This window comes from Ixodes scapularis, unplaced genomic scaffold (assembly GCF_016920785.2).
Source record: "Ixodes scapularis isolate PalLabHiFi unplaced genomic scaffold, ASM1692078v2 PGA_scaffold5__190_contigs__length_132052651, whole genome shotgun sequence".
In the NCBI taxonomy this organism is placed as follows: Eukaryota; Metazoa; Arthropoda; class Arachnida; order Ixodida; family Ixodidae; genus Ixodes; species Ixodes scapularis.
The window spans coordinates 64,701,876-64,717,031 of NW_024609880.1; the positions used below are offsets into that span (position 1 = coordinate 64,701,876).

The window sequence follows — 15,156 nt, forward strand, 5'->3', positions numbered from 1 at the left end:
GAGTGGAGTTAGGAACTTAGGATGGTGCGATCAGAGAGACGCTGGAATTCGCTCTTGCGCTTTGCCGGAACCCACATGGGTAACCAGCAGGAGTGCGACACGCCGACTCTTGTGAAGTGATTGGTTACCATTTCGAGATTGCTTTCAATACATAGGTGAAATGGGATCTGCTAAACAGGCAAATCGAAGGCTCATTTAGTTGCCACGTTTTGGTCAGATTACCATCTTTCTTTTGGATTTTTGATCATTGAAGTGGAACCCTTTGTGCCTAGTCCGATATGTGTCCAGGACGTCAAACGGAAAGAAAAGGTTTGAACACGAGCGTTTTGGCGAGAAGCATAACCTTTTTGAGCATAATTTTTGCTATAGTAGTTGTGTTTTGTTTGGCAACTATGATTGATAGAAGTAATTTTTGAGCCATCAAATGCAAGCAGACAGTATATCTTCGAATTTAAAAATGCATATTTCTACATAAATATTACATCAACAAATTTTTATTGCAGAATGTGTTTTAGGGCTGGATTCCAGGCCTAGAATGTCACAAAATGTTGTAACAAAAAAATTATAGCACGGCCAGTTGTCTCTACAAAAGACTGTGTTCCCCAGCGGGAATCGAACCATTTACCCCTTTCTCTGTAATCTGATGCCCTATCTCCTGCAGTAGGGAAGCAGCTTTGGTTAGCATGGCTACGGTTTGAACGCATGTAGCCATGTTTCCGCAAAAGCTTTGTCACTATAACAGCGGTGGGAGCCTTAAACACGCCGCCCTAAAGACCCATTTGATAGAATTCACGCCTCACGTTTCTTACAAGGTCCGGCAGTCATTGTTGGGCAGACGCACGAGACATGTGGCGCGAGCGAGTGCTGCACGACTGTTCTTCCAAGGGCCGCATATTGGGCACGTGACTCTTGCATTGGTGCATCTGTTGCTGCTTGTAAGGCAAACACAAACACAACCAAGTGCTTTAGGTGCACCTTCTGTGTGTGCCTTGTTCGTAAAATTAAGTGCATTAAATTTGTTTGTTTTTTGTGGGGCAATTATGCATTTTTGCATTTTGTTGTTAGCCTATCAAGACAGTTTTTAAAGAAATGTTCTTTAAGTGCGCAATGTCTCTTTAAGCATGCTATTTTTTCCTCATGATTACAGATGGCACGCTCAATTCATCTGCAGTGGTGGCGAGACGCAAGAGCCCCCCTCGGAGTCTGGTGCTGTCGAGCAGCACTTCCAATGTGGCAGCCACTGGCCCAAGTGGTCGGACAACACGTGCACGCAGCATCAACCTGGAGGGTGCCCCCATTGGTCCGGGCAGAAAGCGCAAGGCCCCTCCCCCTCCACCCCTGACGCTCGCTTCCGGCGCAGAGTCCAAGAAGGACGGTCTCCAAGGTGAGGCGAGACACAACCGTATTCAGTCTCCGGACTTAGCAGAGTGTATGTAAACATACTGAATTAAAATTAACTGTTGGGCTAGTTGGTGACACATCTTAATTACAAAAGTGCAAAGGAGAAGGACAGAACTGTCCTTCTCCTTGTTCTTTGCGCTTTTGTAATTAAGATGTATGTAAACAGACCGTACCATGTCGACCCCGAATATTTGAGCTCCTTTTATTAAGAGGAATAGCATGCCTGTTTTCCCCGTAGCGAATCACTGCGGTACTGCAAAAGGAACCCAGCAAATGGCACATTACAAGTAGTGGACACCGACCTGGACTTTGACACTACAAATGCTGTAATTTGTAGTCCCGGCCAATCCAGGATTTAGTTCCGGTTATGAGCCCGAGCTTGGCCCACCCTATTGATTTTATTTGCGACTTCAACCCCATCTTCCCCCACACAATCTGTACCAAAATATTCAAAAAGAATGCAGCCCTTTGTCAAATGCCCATGCTATGTAGGATGATTGGTAGTAGGGCAGCTAATCGCATCAGATTGTCACAGCCTGACTGGCGAACGGGTAACTTGGACATGTATAACGAGACAAACAATTAAACAAGGGAAATATTAACTGAACGGTTCATGGAGGCAGAGTCACCAAGTGCTTCTCTGCAAAAAAGGACAAGTTAGAAGAGCGACTATGCTGGCAGTCTTGCAGGGTCACAAGGTTCAAAACCGTGTTGGGCAAGACAGTCGAAGAGAATAATTAAGATAGGTTACTACATACCTGCTTCAGAAAGTATTTAGCATACTACTCAAGTTACTTTCACCGCAAAATACCTTGAATAGAGTACAAGTACTTAGAAATGTAGTTCAATTACTACTTCGAACCAACCCTTCCGCATTCCGTAATTCTGTAAAAGTGACGAAGAAGAAAACTTGCGTCTCCTTTTGGTGTCCCCTTCTTCGTTCCTTCTGTTTGTTTTTTTGTTTGCATTCTGAATCTGCATCTTTGGTTATGGCTTATTTCTTGTTCTGTTTCGGTTGTTTCCACTCAAAGTTCGCAATTGATTCAGTCGATCCCCATTCCCATGAAAAATTCCAGCCACAAATTCCTTCAAATGTTGAAATATGTATTTGAGATAATCAGTATAAAGTCGCCGACCGATTTTTCATACTTCGCAGGGACTGGAAAAACGTCGGAATAATAGTGCAGTCCGAAAAATCAGCAGATTAAAAAACTTGTTACGTATAAGCAGGCTTAAAAAAAGCCGTAAATGGTGCCTTGCTTCAAGTTACGCTTTGTGAGCCTTGGTTCAGGTTAGGCCACCGTTTGCATTAAGCAACTGTCTACTATTAGCTTGAGAATTGCTACCTTCTTTTCTAGTGTTATGGTCGAGTACTTTCTGTGCTTCGTAGCGAGACATCGCGGCAGTGGGAGAACAAACGGGACAATGACGTCCAAGCCAGCATAGTTTGAAAACATGATTCACCGAGACGAGATCGAGGCGAGAGGCGCAAGTCCACTACTGCAATGGCTAATGAACAAAGCGAAATGGCAAAATGGTGACAACAATGATTATTTCAATAACGCCAGCTGGAGAAAAAAAGAAGCCGTAGTGCGTCACCTAGTGGTTGAACTTAGCAGTGCTGAACTAGCGCTGCCAAACTAAGCCAATCCATGAGCAGCTAACATAGAATCCAAAATGGCCACTTCTCGGTGGTGTTTCCCGCTGATCACTTGCAACGATTTCGTCCAAAAATATTTACCATTCGGACTTCAAGCTGTCCGAAACATCGGTTGTGAATATGCACTAGGGTATTTCTATCGGGTAGCTCACGATTCCTCCTTTTGGTCCGAAATATCGAACAAGTCCGAATTATCGGTGTCCGAAAAATCGGTCGGCGACTACAAGATAGTGAGAAATGTAATTATTTTCAAAAGTCCGCGCCATCGCCTGTCCGCCATTGCTTGCTCGCCTACCCTGAGCATGTATTGGACACGAGCGCTAACGTCAGCATTCGGCGAGGACTCGGATCCAATCACGTGCTTCGTGTCCAAGCAATGGCGACTGTTAGTGTTGCTCGATGGACTTTTGAAAAAAGTTTATATAGCAAATACTCTCAATCAAAATTATTTGCGAGATACCCAAACACTGCCAGAAGTATCGGAAATACAGTATTTGAGTAGAGTAGTTGAGATAGGTACATATCTGGTTAGAAACCAAAGAAAGCATGAAAAATGCAGTAACAAAACAAGGGCATAACACACTTGCTTGTCTTCAGACGTTCCCATCTTTCCAGCATCTGCAATCATGTCGTTTAACTACCCAAGGGAAACTTTGAGAATTGAAGGTTACAAAATATGGGGGTAGGAGAACATTGTTGTCTCTTGTTAAGATAGAAGCTTGGGCGAGTTGGTTATCCCTATTTAAAAACAAATGCCGAGAAGGATGAACACATACAGAAAGAATGCAGTGCAGCATGCATGAACTTGCAAACTGACACCTACTAGTATAAATACCAGAGGCTTCAAGTCCGACACATAAGATTGTTGATGGTAGAGAGGCATCTTTTGTGGCTCATGTGGTGTAGTGTTTTTTTGTCCTGTACTAGGTGTCACAATGTTTAAACTTTAGCTGAAAGTCGTCTCTATATTGTGTATCGTCTGCTCGTGCTCACCTTTTATACCATACATATTAAAAATGGAGTTGCCCTTCTCAAGTGGATTGCCCTTGTTTTCCCATCCGTTGCCCGAAAATTCTTGTTTTTCTTTCTTAAACTGTTGGGGGAATAGGTCCACGATTAAAATATTAAAAAAGTGAAAACTAGATGCTGACAAAGCAAACAATTAACACGCATGTCTAGCTTTTTCATTCGCTTTGGTGATCGAGTACTCACTATGCTGACTTTACTAAGTCAGCTGAACACGCACCCTTCAAAGTGTTGCTAAAACAGAAACAGCAGTGCAGCACTGCCAAGAACAACATGGTAGAATAACCAAATGTTTATACTAACCGCTAATTTCAAAACCAACTGGTTCCCAGTGTAAGTAGTTTTTCCTGCATGTTCTTAAGGGGGTACTGAATAGAAACTTCAAATATACCTCTCACTTTCAGAAATAAGTTAAACATGATCAAATCTATCTGCTAATGACAATCGCATGCTTGTATTTCAGACGGATGGCTGTATTTTTTGTTCTAAATGTTAGATTTTGGTGAGCGCTTCAAAATCGGCCAATGAAAAGCGCGGTGCATCTCACTAAATTCATCATGCCTGGAACTTGCCCGCGACGTCACGGGCCTCCCTAGGACCAAGCATACCATAGTTATGAGTGTTGACACTTGGCGGCATCAACGTGCTACTACCTCGCTTAGTCAGAGTGCCCAAGAACTGTAACATACCGTATTTAGTCGAGTAATAGCCGCACTGTTTATGAAGAAAATCTGAGGGTTCGCTTTTCCGCGGGGCATGCGGCTTGCCAATCACTGCGATGGGCAGCATGATTCCAACGGTTTACAGCAGAGAGATAACGTCTTCACACAAAGATATTATCTGTGAAGATTGCATTTGTATGGAGAATCATGTTCTCGATCTTGTTATTCGCTATGTTATTTATGCGCTACGCGATCATTGGCTGAATAGGTGTTCTGCGGGAAAGCAGACAGAATGGCTTTGTTCATAAATAGTGCGGTTATTACTCGAGTAAATACAGTATTACCAGGAGATTGCAGAGCCGGCGGAGTTGTGCGTGCTACAACAACACGTAGTGCGTTGTGTGCTCCGCGACTTGGCCAACATGGCGACATCGGCAACGTCGGTTTCGGACGCGAGCTCGCTGCTCTTTGAACGGGACGACATTGTTGCGAGGCGGCTAAGGTATATCTGTTATCTCGCACGAGGCGAGATGCTCGTAGGTTTCCTACCTCACATTTTCCAAGGTGACTGCAAGATCATATGTAACATTGGTAGGACGAGGCAGATGCTGTCTACCTGGATTACCACCAACTGATCATGACGACCAGACTCCGGGAGGGTGCCAGCTTCACAGATAAACAAATATTGCTTTGAAGGCGCCATACCAGTGGGCATGCTTAATTTATTAAAGCAAGCAGGAAAGCAAGGCAAGTACGGGGCGGTGGCATCACTCGAGTATTTTCATGCCGCGTATCACATCGATGGCGGTGTGACTGCAGCATTGTCACGCCACCGTGAAGAAACGAGTACACCACGACGATTTTGCAACATTCCTTGCCATAAGTGCTAACACTAAGCAAGCGAAAAGAGGGCATCGGAGTAGAGGAAGCTTGGTGCTGGTCTCGATGGGACGCTATTGTCTATGCGAAGGAACAGCTAGAGCAAAGAGAACACGACTGTACAATTCTCACATTGCACATAAAAACTACTACGAAAAAATGCTCACGTCGCCACTATTGTCTCAATGGAGAACACTAAACAAACGAAGAGAAGCCATCGGCACCGCTTTCGTCGGTCTCGTTGAGCGAGGCTTGTGCGATCGTCCAAGCGGGGGCACTTGGCACATTGACGGCGAGTAAGTTGGATGGCGAGATGATCGCTGAATTCTCACACTGTAGTGCAGAAACTACAGCACACAAATGCGAATACCGGAACAGCACTGTGACGTAAACCCGGGTCACTTCGAGAGGCTGGCGTCCCTTGGCGAGAATGACGTTGAAAAAGATTTTTCATCAAGCCCTAACGCCGGTAACAACAAAGAATGATTGGAAGCGATTGGCTAGCATATTTGAATCCAATTTCGCCAACTTTGCTTTGACTTTCTTTACCAAACCTTCGGTTTTACATTCTGGCCTAGGTAATCTATACCAGTGAGTGTACTTCTCGTATAGTGGCGCTGCCGTCGGAGGCCGATGCCGTCACAACATTTTATTGACCGAAGCTTCATAACCAACAACCATGTGGTTTTTGGTTATCGTTTAGTTCAGTTTAAAATCTGTTTTCTTGCATTTTTCAACAAAATATTGATGCTTCTTTTACTGCTACCTGCAATATGTTGAAGCAAAGCAATATGCTCCAGAATTTGGTTTCTGTACTGCTTTAAGGCTTTGCTATCTTTGGTACAGTACCAATGATCTTGTGAAAGAATTTTTTTTTAATGTGTTTGCCTCATAGCAGTTTTACAAGTTGAAAACAACTCTGATTTTGCAAAATTTCCCTCCTCTTGAAACATTTTTATTACCTGGATGCTCAAGAGACCTCACTCGTTCAGAAACGTGTGATATATATAGCCGTGCATTCTTGGTCATGGCCAACGCCCAATCGAAAGAGAGTGGATCGGCGCTTGCAGTTGCAGACACTAATCGAAGATCAAGATACCTCCTACAAGCTGCTGACTTCATATTTTTTGCAAAGTGCCTGTTCTTGGGTGGCAATATGTCTAAGGTGCGGTCCTGTAAAATTTCTTCACCTTTTCTTTTTAATTTACATCTAGTATTCTTAGGGCCCAGGGGGATTATAGAGGGGAGGGGCAAAAACAAAACAAAATAGTGCAAGGCGCAAACAAGATTAGGTAATGCCGGTGTACTATGAAGACGTGAGCAGTCAAGGTTTATGTTCACAAAAATGGCTGGTTATCACATTTTTAGGTGAATTGACTGGTGATATTGACACTAACAACATGTGAAACTGGTTCCATTTAGGTTGTGTTCTTGGTATAAAAGATCTTGTTGATGTGGCCTGTGATGCCACAGTGATAAAATCCAACTTTGAATTAATGGCCAGTGCAAGAGGAACTATGTGGAGGAGGAATTCTCCATTCTCCAAAATATTTGCAGTAGCCGGGTCTCCCAGAGATTTGGAACATTTGTAACAATTGCCTTTTTGCTGCCTGCATTACAGCTGAAGATCCGGGCCTGAGGGAAGGAACGGCATCGGAGCGGATCAAAGATGCAGCTGCTTCGCCCGAGCGACGAGAGAAAGGTGAAACAATGTATTCTTGGGACTCCGTGGTGCCTCCTCCACCGCATTTCTCGGGTGCCGTCGCGCTCAGCTCCTCAACAGACACCACGTCCACTAACCGAACGTCCAGCCCCGAGCCAGGGCCACTAACCCCGTCTTCGTGGCTCCACAGACAAGGTAGCTGCGGGTTTTCAGGGGCTCCAGTCTTTCCTGTTGCTGTGCTCTGTTGGTCTTAAAGATAGGCTTAGCGATGCCCACAACTGAAACAGATTTTTCAAGATACCCAACATTTTATGGCTTCACAGCAAAAACTTGTTACCTCAAACCCCAAACTCGCACCCCAAACTATTCACACCCCAAGCTCACCCCAAGCTTGCATGACAAACCATTACACCCCAAACTCGCAGCCCAGACTTGCACCCCAAACTCACAACCCGAACTCGCAGCCCAACTTTCCACCCCAATCCCCAGTCTAACACTCCAAACCAGAAACTCTGTACTCCAAACTCGCACCGCAAACCCCAACTTGCATCCTAAACTTCATGGCTCCACGGACAAGGTGTTTGTGTGGGTCTTCGTGAACTCCGCTCTTCCCTCTTGCTGCTCCTTGTTGGCCTTAAGGCCGTGCTGAAAGATGCCTGCAACTAAAGACAAGTTTTTCGAGGAACCGCAATGGCTATACCCTTTGTGATGGATGGTAGCTTGTGCCACCTAGCTTAAGTCTAAGTCTATAGCCTAATTCTTCATATGCACAGTATACCGCTTTGTGGCCAACATCTCTCTCTACCTTTGTTTTATTCAAGCTTGAAAGCAGGTCTTAGGAGGATGGCTTCAATATTTCATAAAGATCTATTCCTGGAGAGTAAGCTTGGTTTGTTAGCACTCGTCAGCTACAATTTCGGATACTTCTATTCCGAGTTCCGCATTGAGCGTCCGTCACGTTTGTGCTTTCTCTAGACTTTCTTCAAGCTTCGTATCACACACGAAAGCAACAGGAATGGAAAAACGAAAAGCTCATGTGAGCGGTGGCACTACCGTATGTGCCTTTGACAGGTCCGTTCTGCATAACTGAGCAGTTCTGTAGTCGATTAACCCCAATCTTTGGTTAAGTTTTATACCTGTTGTTGGTTTCCCTTGAGTTTCTTTTCCTTATCTCCCCCATGAATTATTTTGATGGAGAATCCAGCAGTTTTCTTATGAATGCTAGCTTTTGTAGAACTATATGCGGAGTGCAACTATGTCTACTTCTTTTGCAGGGGTTGTGGTGATGTCAGAATGCCGAGCTCTGATTGGCTCTGATTGAAGGATAGTGGGTAGACCTCCAAGCAAGCTGTCTTGAGGTCTACCCACTATCCTTCAATCAGAGCCAATCAGAGCTCGACATTCTGACATCACCACAACCCCTGCAAAAGAAGCAGACAAACTTGCACTCCTCGTAGAGTGTTGCAACGTGAGAATTGGTAGGAAAGTGAGAAATCGTGCATGGCCCAGGGCCTACAGTAAGGTGCTGGCAACAACGACGAAGTGTCTTAGAGCCCACTTCCGCGGTTTTTGTCGGAACGACTTGACCGTAAAATTTTTACCGCTTTTGCCCAGAATTTCGCCAGTTTGAATAAAATGTTGCTGTAGTCGCCGACAAGATGAGGACGGCGTCTCTTCAAAACGCCCGGCCCCCAGCATGTACCGGTCGCTTCTCACCGTGCCTTGGTTGCACGCGCACGCTTGCGGCTTGGGCTGTGCATGCACGCTTGAGGCGCTTGAGATGTCGAGGCACTGTCGAAGGTAGAAGCTCACACCGAAGGCGGGACAACCGAAAGACCTCCCTGTCGTTTTCGTCTTGTCTGCAACTATAACTACCTTGCCGTTGTAGAAATAGGACATTTTGCCGGCTCTTTGGGATAGTTGAGTGGTTGAACCGAAGACACAAAGGAAGTGGTTTCGGCTCTAACAACGAAATTTCTTTTCAGATGACAAGGCGGACGTGTACGTTCCCCCCTCGCACATCAGTACCCTGTCGAGTGCCGCAGAAGACGCTTACTCGACCGGTGTTTCGGAAAGTCTCTCCTGGGAGTATGCCATTCCCGAACCACCTTCCCCATTTCGAACCCATGTGCCTTGCGAGTTGGACGATCGCCGAATTAAAGAAGGAGGCAAGGATGCGGTGACCGATGGGCCGGTTTCGCCTTTGCAAGCAGTGGCCAAAGATACATTGTCTTCGGACGACCTGGAAGACGACGGCAGCCTCGTCGACTCTGGACTTGTCGAAAACTTCCATGAGGACCTGAACGAACCGGAAGCTGACAGCCAAGGGGCTGTGAGCTGCTTGCAAGACAAGCCATCTCTTACATCCTCGCCAGTTCACACGGCTGGCACGATGGTAGAACTCGTGCCTTCAGTAGCCGAACAGGTTTCTACGGAAGAGATTGTTGTCTCTGCCAACTCCGACGACAGGAGTGCCATTGAGAGTGTGGAGCATGTACAGGACGTAGCCCACATAGATCACGTAGACTCTGCTAAGCATAGTTCGACCCCACCTGTTGTCACTTCAAGGACGATTGTGACGACTCAGCAATCGCCCGACGACTCTGCACGCGAGCACGATACAAAGACGACAGTAACGCAGGCTGGAGAGCGACAGGAAATTAAAAGGGAAGTCCCGGAAGCAACAGCGGAGCAGAATCTAGAAAAGACTGCCGACGTTACTGTGACGATTAAGACGGTAGTACCGGAGGAGGCTGATGCCAAGGCCAAGATGTCTCCGGTGGTATTAGATAGCGTGCAAGCCCAGACAGTCACCATTTCATCGCGATCAACCTCCGAGATAGCCGTCCCTCGCCAAAAGTCATCTCTGAAAGAAGAAGAACCAAGCCCGGCCATTGACACTATGCCACTAACTGCTTCGGTGATACGAAAAGACCTAGTGAAGCTTAGCTCCTTCCCCAGTGCCACCGAGACCAAGATTGAGCATTTGGAGCATGTGCCTGCTGTCAGTACAACTTCTGTGCGGAGCGAAAGTCGCTCCGAAGCATCCATTATCGAATCGGAGGCCCGCGAGAGTGGCAAGCGTGGAAATGAGCCTGTTGTACGAAGCCGCAGCATAAACTATGGCCCCGTTGCATTCTCTATTGGCTCCTACGGATCGTACAAGACAGAAGCCGTGGAGGACATCTTCGGCGGGGATCCGGCTAAGGAACGCGTTGAGAGGTTCAAGAATATCAAGGTTGCCGGGTCCGCTAAAGCCAGCACAGTAATGGCTGCAGACGTCCATACTTCTGTGGCCTCCAAAACAGTGGCGGCTCCCATTGCAGCCACCGTGACAAAAGTTAGCGCCAACAATGGCAGTGCCAACAAGGATGCCGGTGCAGGTTTCACAGTGAAGATTGGCGAGAAGAAGAGTTTTGGCAACAGCGAAGTCGCCGACCAAACTAGAAAGCAGTCCATGTCCGTCATCGATCTTCGGCAGCCGCAGACTGCTGTCCCGGCTGAAACTTCGAGAGAGGCAGTGGATGCTCAGTTTGTAGAAGAGAAGGAGAATCTGTTGAGCGAGTATGCCAAGCTCCAGCAGCAATTTGTTGCCTGGCAGCAGCAGCTGGCATCTAACCAGAACCTCCTCGAGGACAAAAAGATTGTTCCGAGCGTGGCAACGGCAACGGCTGCCACCTCAGCGTCGCAGAAGACTCCCACGGTCAGCGACAAAAAAACTGTGAATGGTCCGCACGACGTCCGAACATTCACTCTTCCTCGGACAAAACCGGTTCGTCCTCACACGCACGTGGTTCAAGAGGACGGGCGCACCTTCTCGCGTCAGATTTCCGTCAATACCCCTGTAGTCAGCTTCGGTTCGTGGGGCGAGCGTAGGGAGGACCAACAGCAGCCGGGCGCAGCACCAAGCAACAACAGTGGCAAGCCGCTGAACGTGTGGAAGAACAGTAGTGCTAGTACGGCACAGTCAGGATCCACGTCTCTGCATCCTCTCCCTGCCAGGCAAGACAGCAACGATGGCAAATCCAGGACAGCCAAGAAACCAGCGGGTATCCTCTACGCAGCGCCCGTCGTGCGCGGCTTTTCTCAAGAAGCCATTGAGAAGCTCTCGCAGGAAGTCTGCTCGGTGGAAAGACCTGAACCGAGACAAGCCGCCGCTCCAAGGAGGAACTCGGAGTCCGGAAACCAGGTCACGGCGACGAAAAGGAGCAGCTCCCAAGAAAACCTTGCTGCGCCTACCATCCCACCAAAGTCAGTCGCGCGGCCCCTTTCGGTTCATGTTACGTCGCTGAGAGACTTGGAGCACACGACGTCTACACTGGAGCGGATATCGGCCTGGGACCGCCGTTCTTCGCAGAGCGACGCAGTCGTCAAGCTCGCCAAGAAACCCAGCGGGACGTCGTCGTCCACATCGTCGTTACCGTCACCGGATTCTCTGGGTAACAACAAGCCGAGCGTGGTTCAGGCCACGTTAAAGTCCGGTGTGGTTACCACAACGGCTGCGGTGGCGCCTCTGGCACCACCACTGCCTTTTCCATCTGCGAAGTTAAACGGGCACGCCCAGACGAACAGTTACGAGGTGGACGGACACCCGAAAAGTGTTAGCAGAAATTTTAAGGGGAGAGAGCCCAAGGTGCAAGCGGAGAAGGTGACCCATGTGACGGTGAAACCGGCGGTGGCACCCAAAGTCCACGCAGCTCCGAGGAAGGCGCAGGTCGCCACGGTAGACCCTCGGGACGTGCTCATGGACGAGATTCGCAACTTTGGCGGGAAACGAGCTCTTAAAAAGGTGGGTAGTTTTTTTCTTAGCTCTGCGACTTTCTTTGGATTGTAATCATTGTTTTTTTGCAAAAAAAAAAAAAAAATCGGACTTTTTTTTTTTTTTTTTTTTTCAGAATGTGCTATAGGGTTAGGTTGCGTGAGAGAAATGACACGTCATGGTCAACCGACACATAGATCAAAGTCATATAAGCTACTGGAGCGTCACACCGTAACATTACGTGAAACCGTGACATCCTGATCTCACGTGATATTTTGACATTGTGCGATATCATAAAGTAACATGATGTCACAGTGCTATGTTGTGTCATGATGTCATGTGACTTGAGTCATGAGTCATGAGTCACGTACTTCATGATGTCTCTTGCACATACACACAGCATGTGCCGGGCTCGTTCACAACGCATTCTGTGCATCTCCGAGTTTATCGAATAGGATCAACACATGCTTTCCTTGAGGAACCTTTAGCTACTTTGAAATGGGTACTTTCTGCTCTGTTTAGCACTCTTGTGTGAGTGCTGTTCTGAGACTTGTGAATCCTTTTTATTGCTTTGATGCAGGACACAGCAAATATGTGGAATGCAAGATATTGTGTTGTACATGTTTAGTGAGAAAGATGAAATAACCTGACTGTGTCAAATAGACCAGCACGTAGCTCTATCATGCGGAAAGTAGTCATAAGTTGCAAATGATTGGTTATTTAGGGGTAGGTGATTAAAACAAAATTCAAAAATTTCTGGAATCATAGTAGCCCATAGCCGGTGACAGGTCAAGGACGAAGTGAAAGCTCGTCTCACCTCTTTCCGCTTTAGTAGAGCGAACGCTGGAGAGGAGGCGACCTCCTCTTCACCGTTCGCTCTGCTGAAGTGGAAAGGGGTGACAGGAGCTTCCACTTCGTTTTTGACCTGTCACCGACTATAGTTTGAGAACCAGTGAACTGGCTCAACATAGCCTTACGAAAGCAAGGAGCAGCCTCTAAAATGGGCAGATTCTTTGTCTCATGCTTTCTCAGGCTGATATTAGAAAGTATCGGTCGTAAAAAGTTTTGAGGGGAACATTTCATATTTACTAAGCTTATACTTTACAAAGAAATGAGCATGCAGTCTCTGCAAGCTTTGTGAGGAAATGGTGTTGTTGAATTGGTCATGTTAAGGGGAGCTAGCATATTCAATGTCATGTCACATGGTACAGGACACTCCAATGCCAAAATGATTTGTTTGTTTTATGTTTGTTTTTTCTGTGCGTCTGTGCATCTGTGCTGCTTGCAGAATCTCTGAGCTTGTTTACTATATTTGCACAGAAATAAGAAAACCTTCTTATAATCTTGACCATCTGTTTCCCATGCAGCTCGTGGGGAGAGAATTCTTGATATTTATGAGAGGAGGCTAGCAAATGAGAAGGTGCGAGTAACGTTTGTGCTCAAAATGGCGACCTGCTTTTAGTTAGTATAGACCATTTGCTAAATCCTTCAAGCATCCCCATCCTGCACTCGAAGAATCATGGAAACGGTGTTCCTTCAGCTCCCTAGTGATCGGTAATTTTGACCAATCCCATGGTTAGACAGCTTTGAGTGTTATTCGGAGTCACCCTGAACATGCCTAGTATAGAGCCCAGGGACCTGTCATATCACATTTAAAATTTCTCGTCAATCAGCGTTTTTGATACTGTGCATGCGATTCACCTTTCAACCTGGCGGAGCTCCAGAAATCTCTTACAATATTCTCATTCTCGGGATTGTTGTTTTAGCAGGAATTGCTTAAAAAGCCGGGAATTCACAACAACCAAAACCAGTATTTAGTTTGGAGTCAGCGGGGCTGTTTATAGCTTCTTTAGCATTTCTAACGTAATATCAGTGTCTTTGGAGCCGTACGAGAATGATAGTAATGTAAGAGATTTCTACAGCTCAGCCAGGTTGAGAGATGGATCACATGCATAGTATTGAAAACGCTGACATTGACGAGAAATTTTAAAAGTGATATGACAGGCCCCTGGGCTCTATACAACGCTTGTTCAGTGTGATTCCGAATTACACTGAAAATTGTGTAACCATTGGATTGGTCAAAATTACCAATCACTAGGGATCTGAGGGTACACCGTTCCCATGATTCCTCGAGTGCAGGCCGGGGCGCTTGGGGGATTTCGCAAATGGTCTATTGGGCACAACCTTCACATGCCTAGATCACAAAATGTTGATTGCAAATGCGATCTAAACATCATTGCCTGTTTATCTTCTGCAAGTCTTTCAATGATTGGCTCTTCTCACGCAGTGCTGGAAGCAAGGTGTGCAGGCTTTGACCATTAGAAGGTTGTCTTTATTTTTGTGCAAATCTGGTATAGCTAGTAGGGGTGAAAATTGTGTTTCCTTTGTTTGCTTAACGCTTTCTGACTTGCAGTCAACTTGGCTTTATTTCTCTGCTAATTGTTTAACAACCACCATCGGGCATTACGGAATACCGTGTTATGAAATGCAGTATCTTCTTATGTTTATTTTTGTTTGGTTTTTTGTTTTTCGTCTACCCCCTCCTAAAGGTAATGGACGTGACTTAGACCTGGATTTCCAGAATAGCTGTGCACTTTGGGAAGTAAGTCATCGAGATACTATTGAAGACCTGCTTTTGCTTCGACGCATCCTGAGTCGTGTCAGGAGTGAGCTTTCTGCACTACCTTTTGACAAGCTAGTTACGCAATGCTTGTGGCTTCTTTTATAGTTTTGCCCTTGCAAACGGCTGTTGTGGTGAAATGAACGTAGGAAAACCTAGCTTGTCACTGATTTGTAAGCTTGTTATACATGTGGATCTTCTGACTTGTAATTGTATACAGACTACATTAAAGGAAACCACGAAAGGCAGTTTAGGCGGAAACTATTATTCCAACTTGATCAGAAGACGAGAACCTCCCAAAACACGCAGAAAATTTAAACTTACAGCTTCTTTAATTGACTGCTGTGGCTGTGTTTATTTAGGCTCGGTGGCCTCAAATCCCAGAACAGTTTTTTATTATTTATTTACTTATTTATTTTTAGTGACTGTCACTAATGAAGATCTCTAGTCCAGTTTTTGATAGCCTTGAAAATCTCCAGATTATAG

At 46.1% G+C, this 15,156-nt stretch overlaps 1 protein-coding gene across 10 annotated transcripts in view; it reads left to right on the forward strand.

Annotated features, from left to right (window-relative positions):
- Positions 1 to 15,156, forward strand: part of LOC8028024 (protein cordon-bleu) — a 129,277-nt gene that overhangs the window by 108,635 nt on the left and 5,486 nt on the right. For 4 of the 10 annotated variants that reach the window (XM_042294361.1, XM_042294360.1, XM_040205406.3 and 1 more), the window contains exons 7-9: positions 1,148 to 1,384; positions 7,250 to 7,330; positions 9,277 to 12,080. In XM_042294361.1, coding sequence (XP_042150295.1) covers positions 1,148 to 1,384; positions 7,250 to 7,330; positions 9,277 to 12,080 — 3,122 coding nt within the window. Of the gene's footprint in view, positions 1 to 1,147; positions 1,385 to 7,249; positions 7,487 to 9,276; positions 12,081 to 14,599; positions 14,653 to 15,156 lie in introns of all 10 variants that reach the window. The other 6 variants (XM_042294358.1, XM_042294359.1, XM_040205401.3 and 3 more) reach the window with 3 other exon arrangements.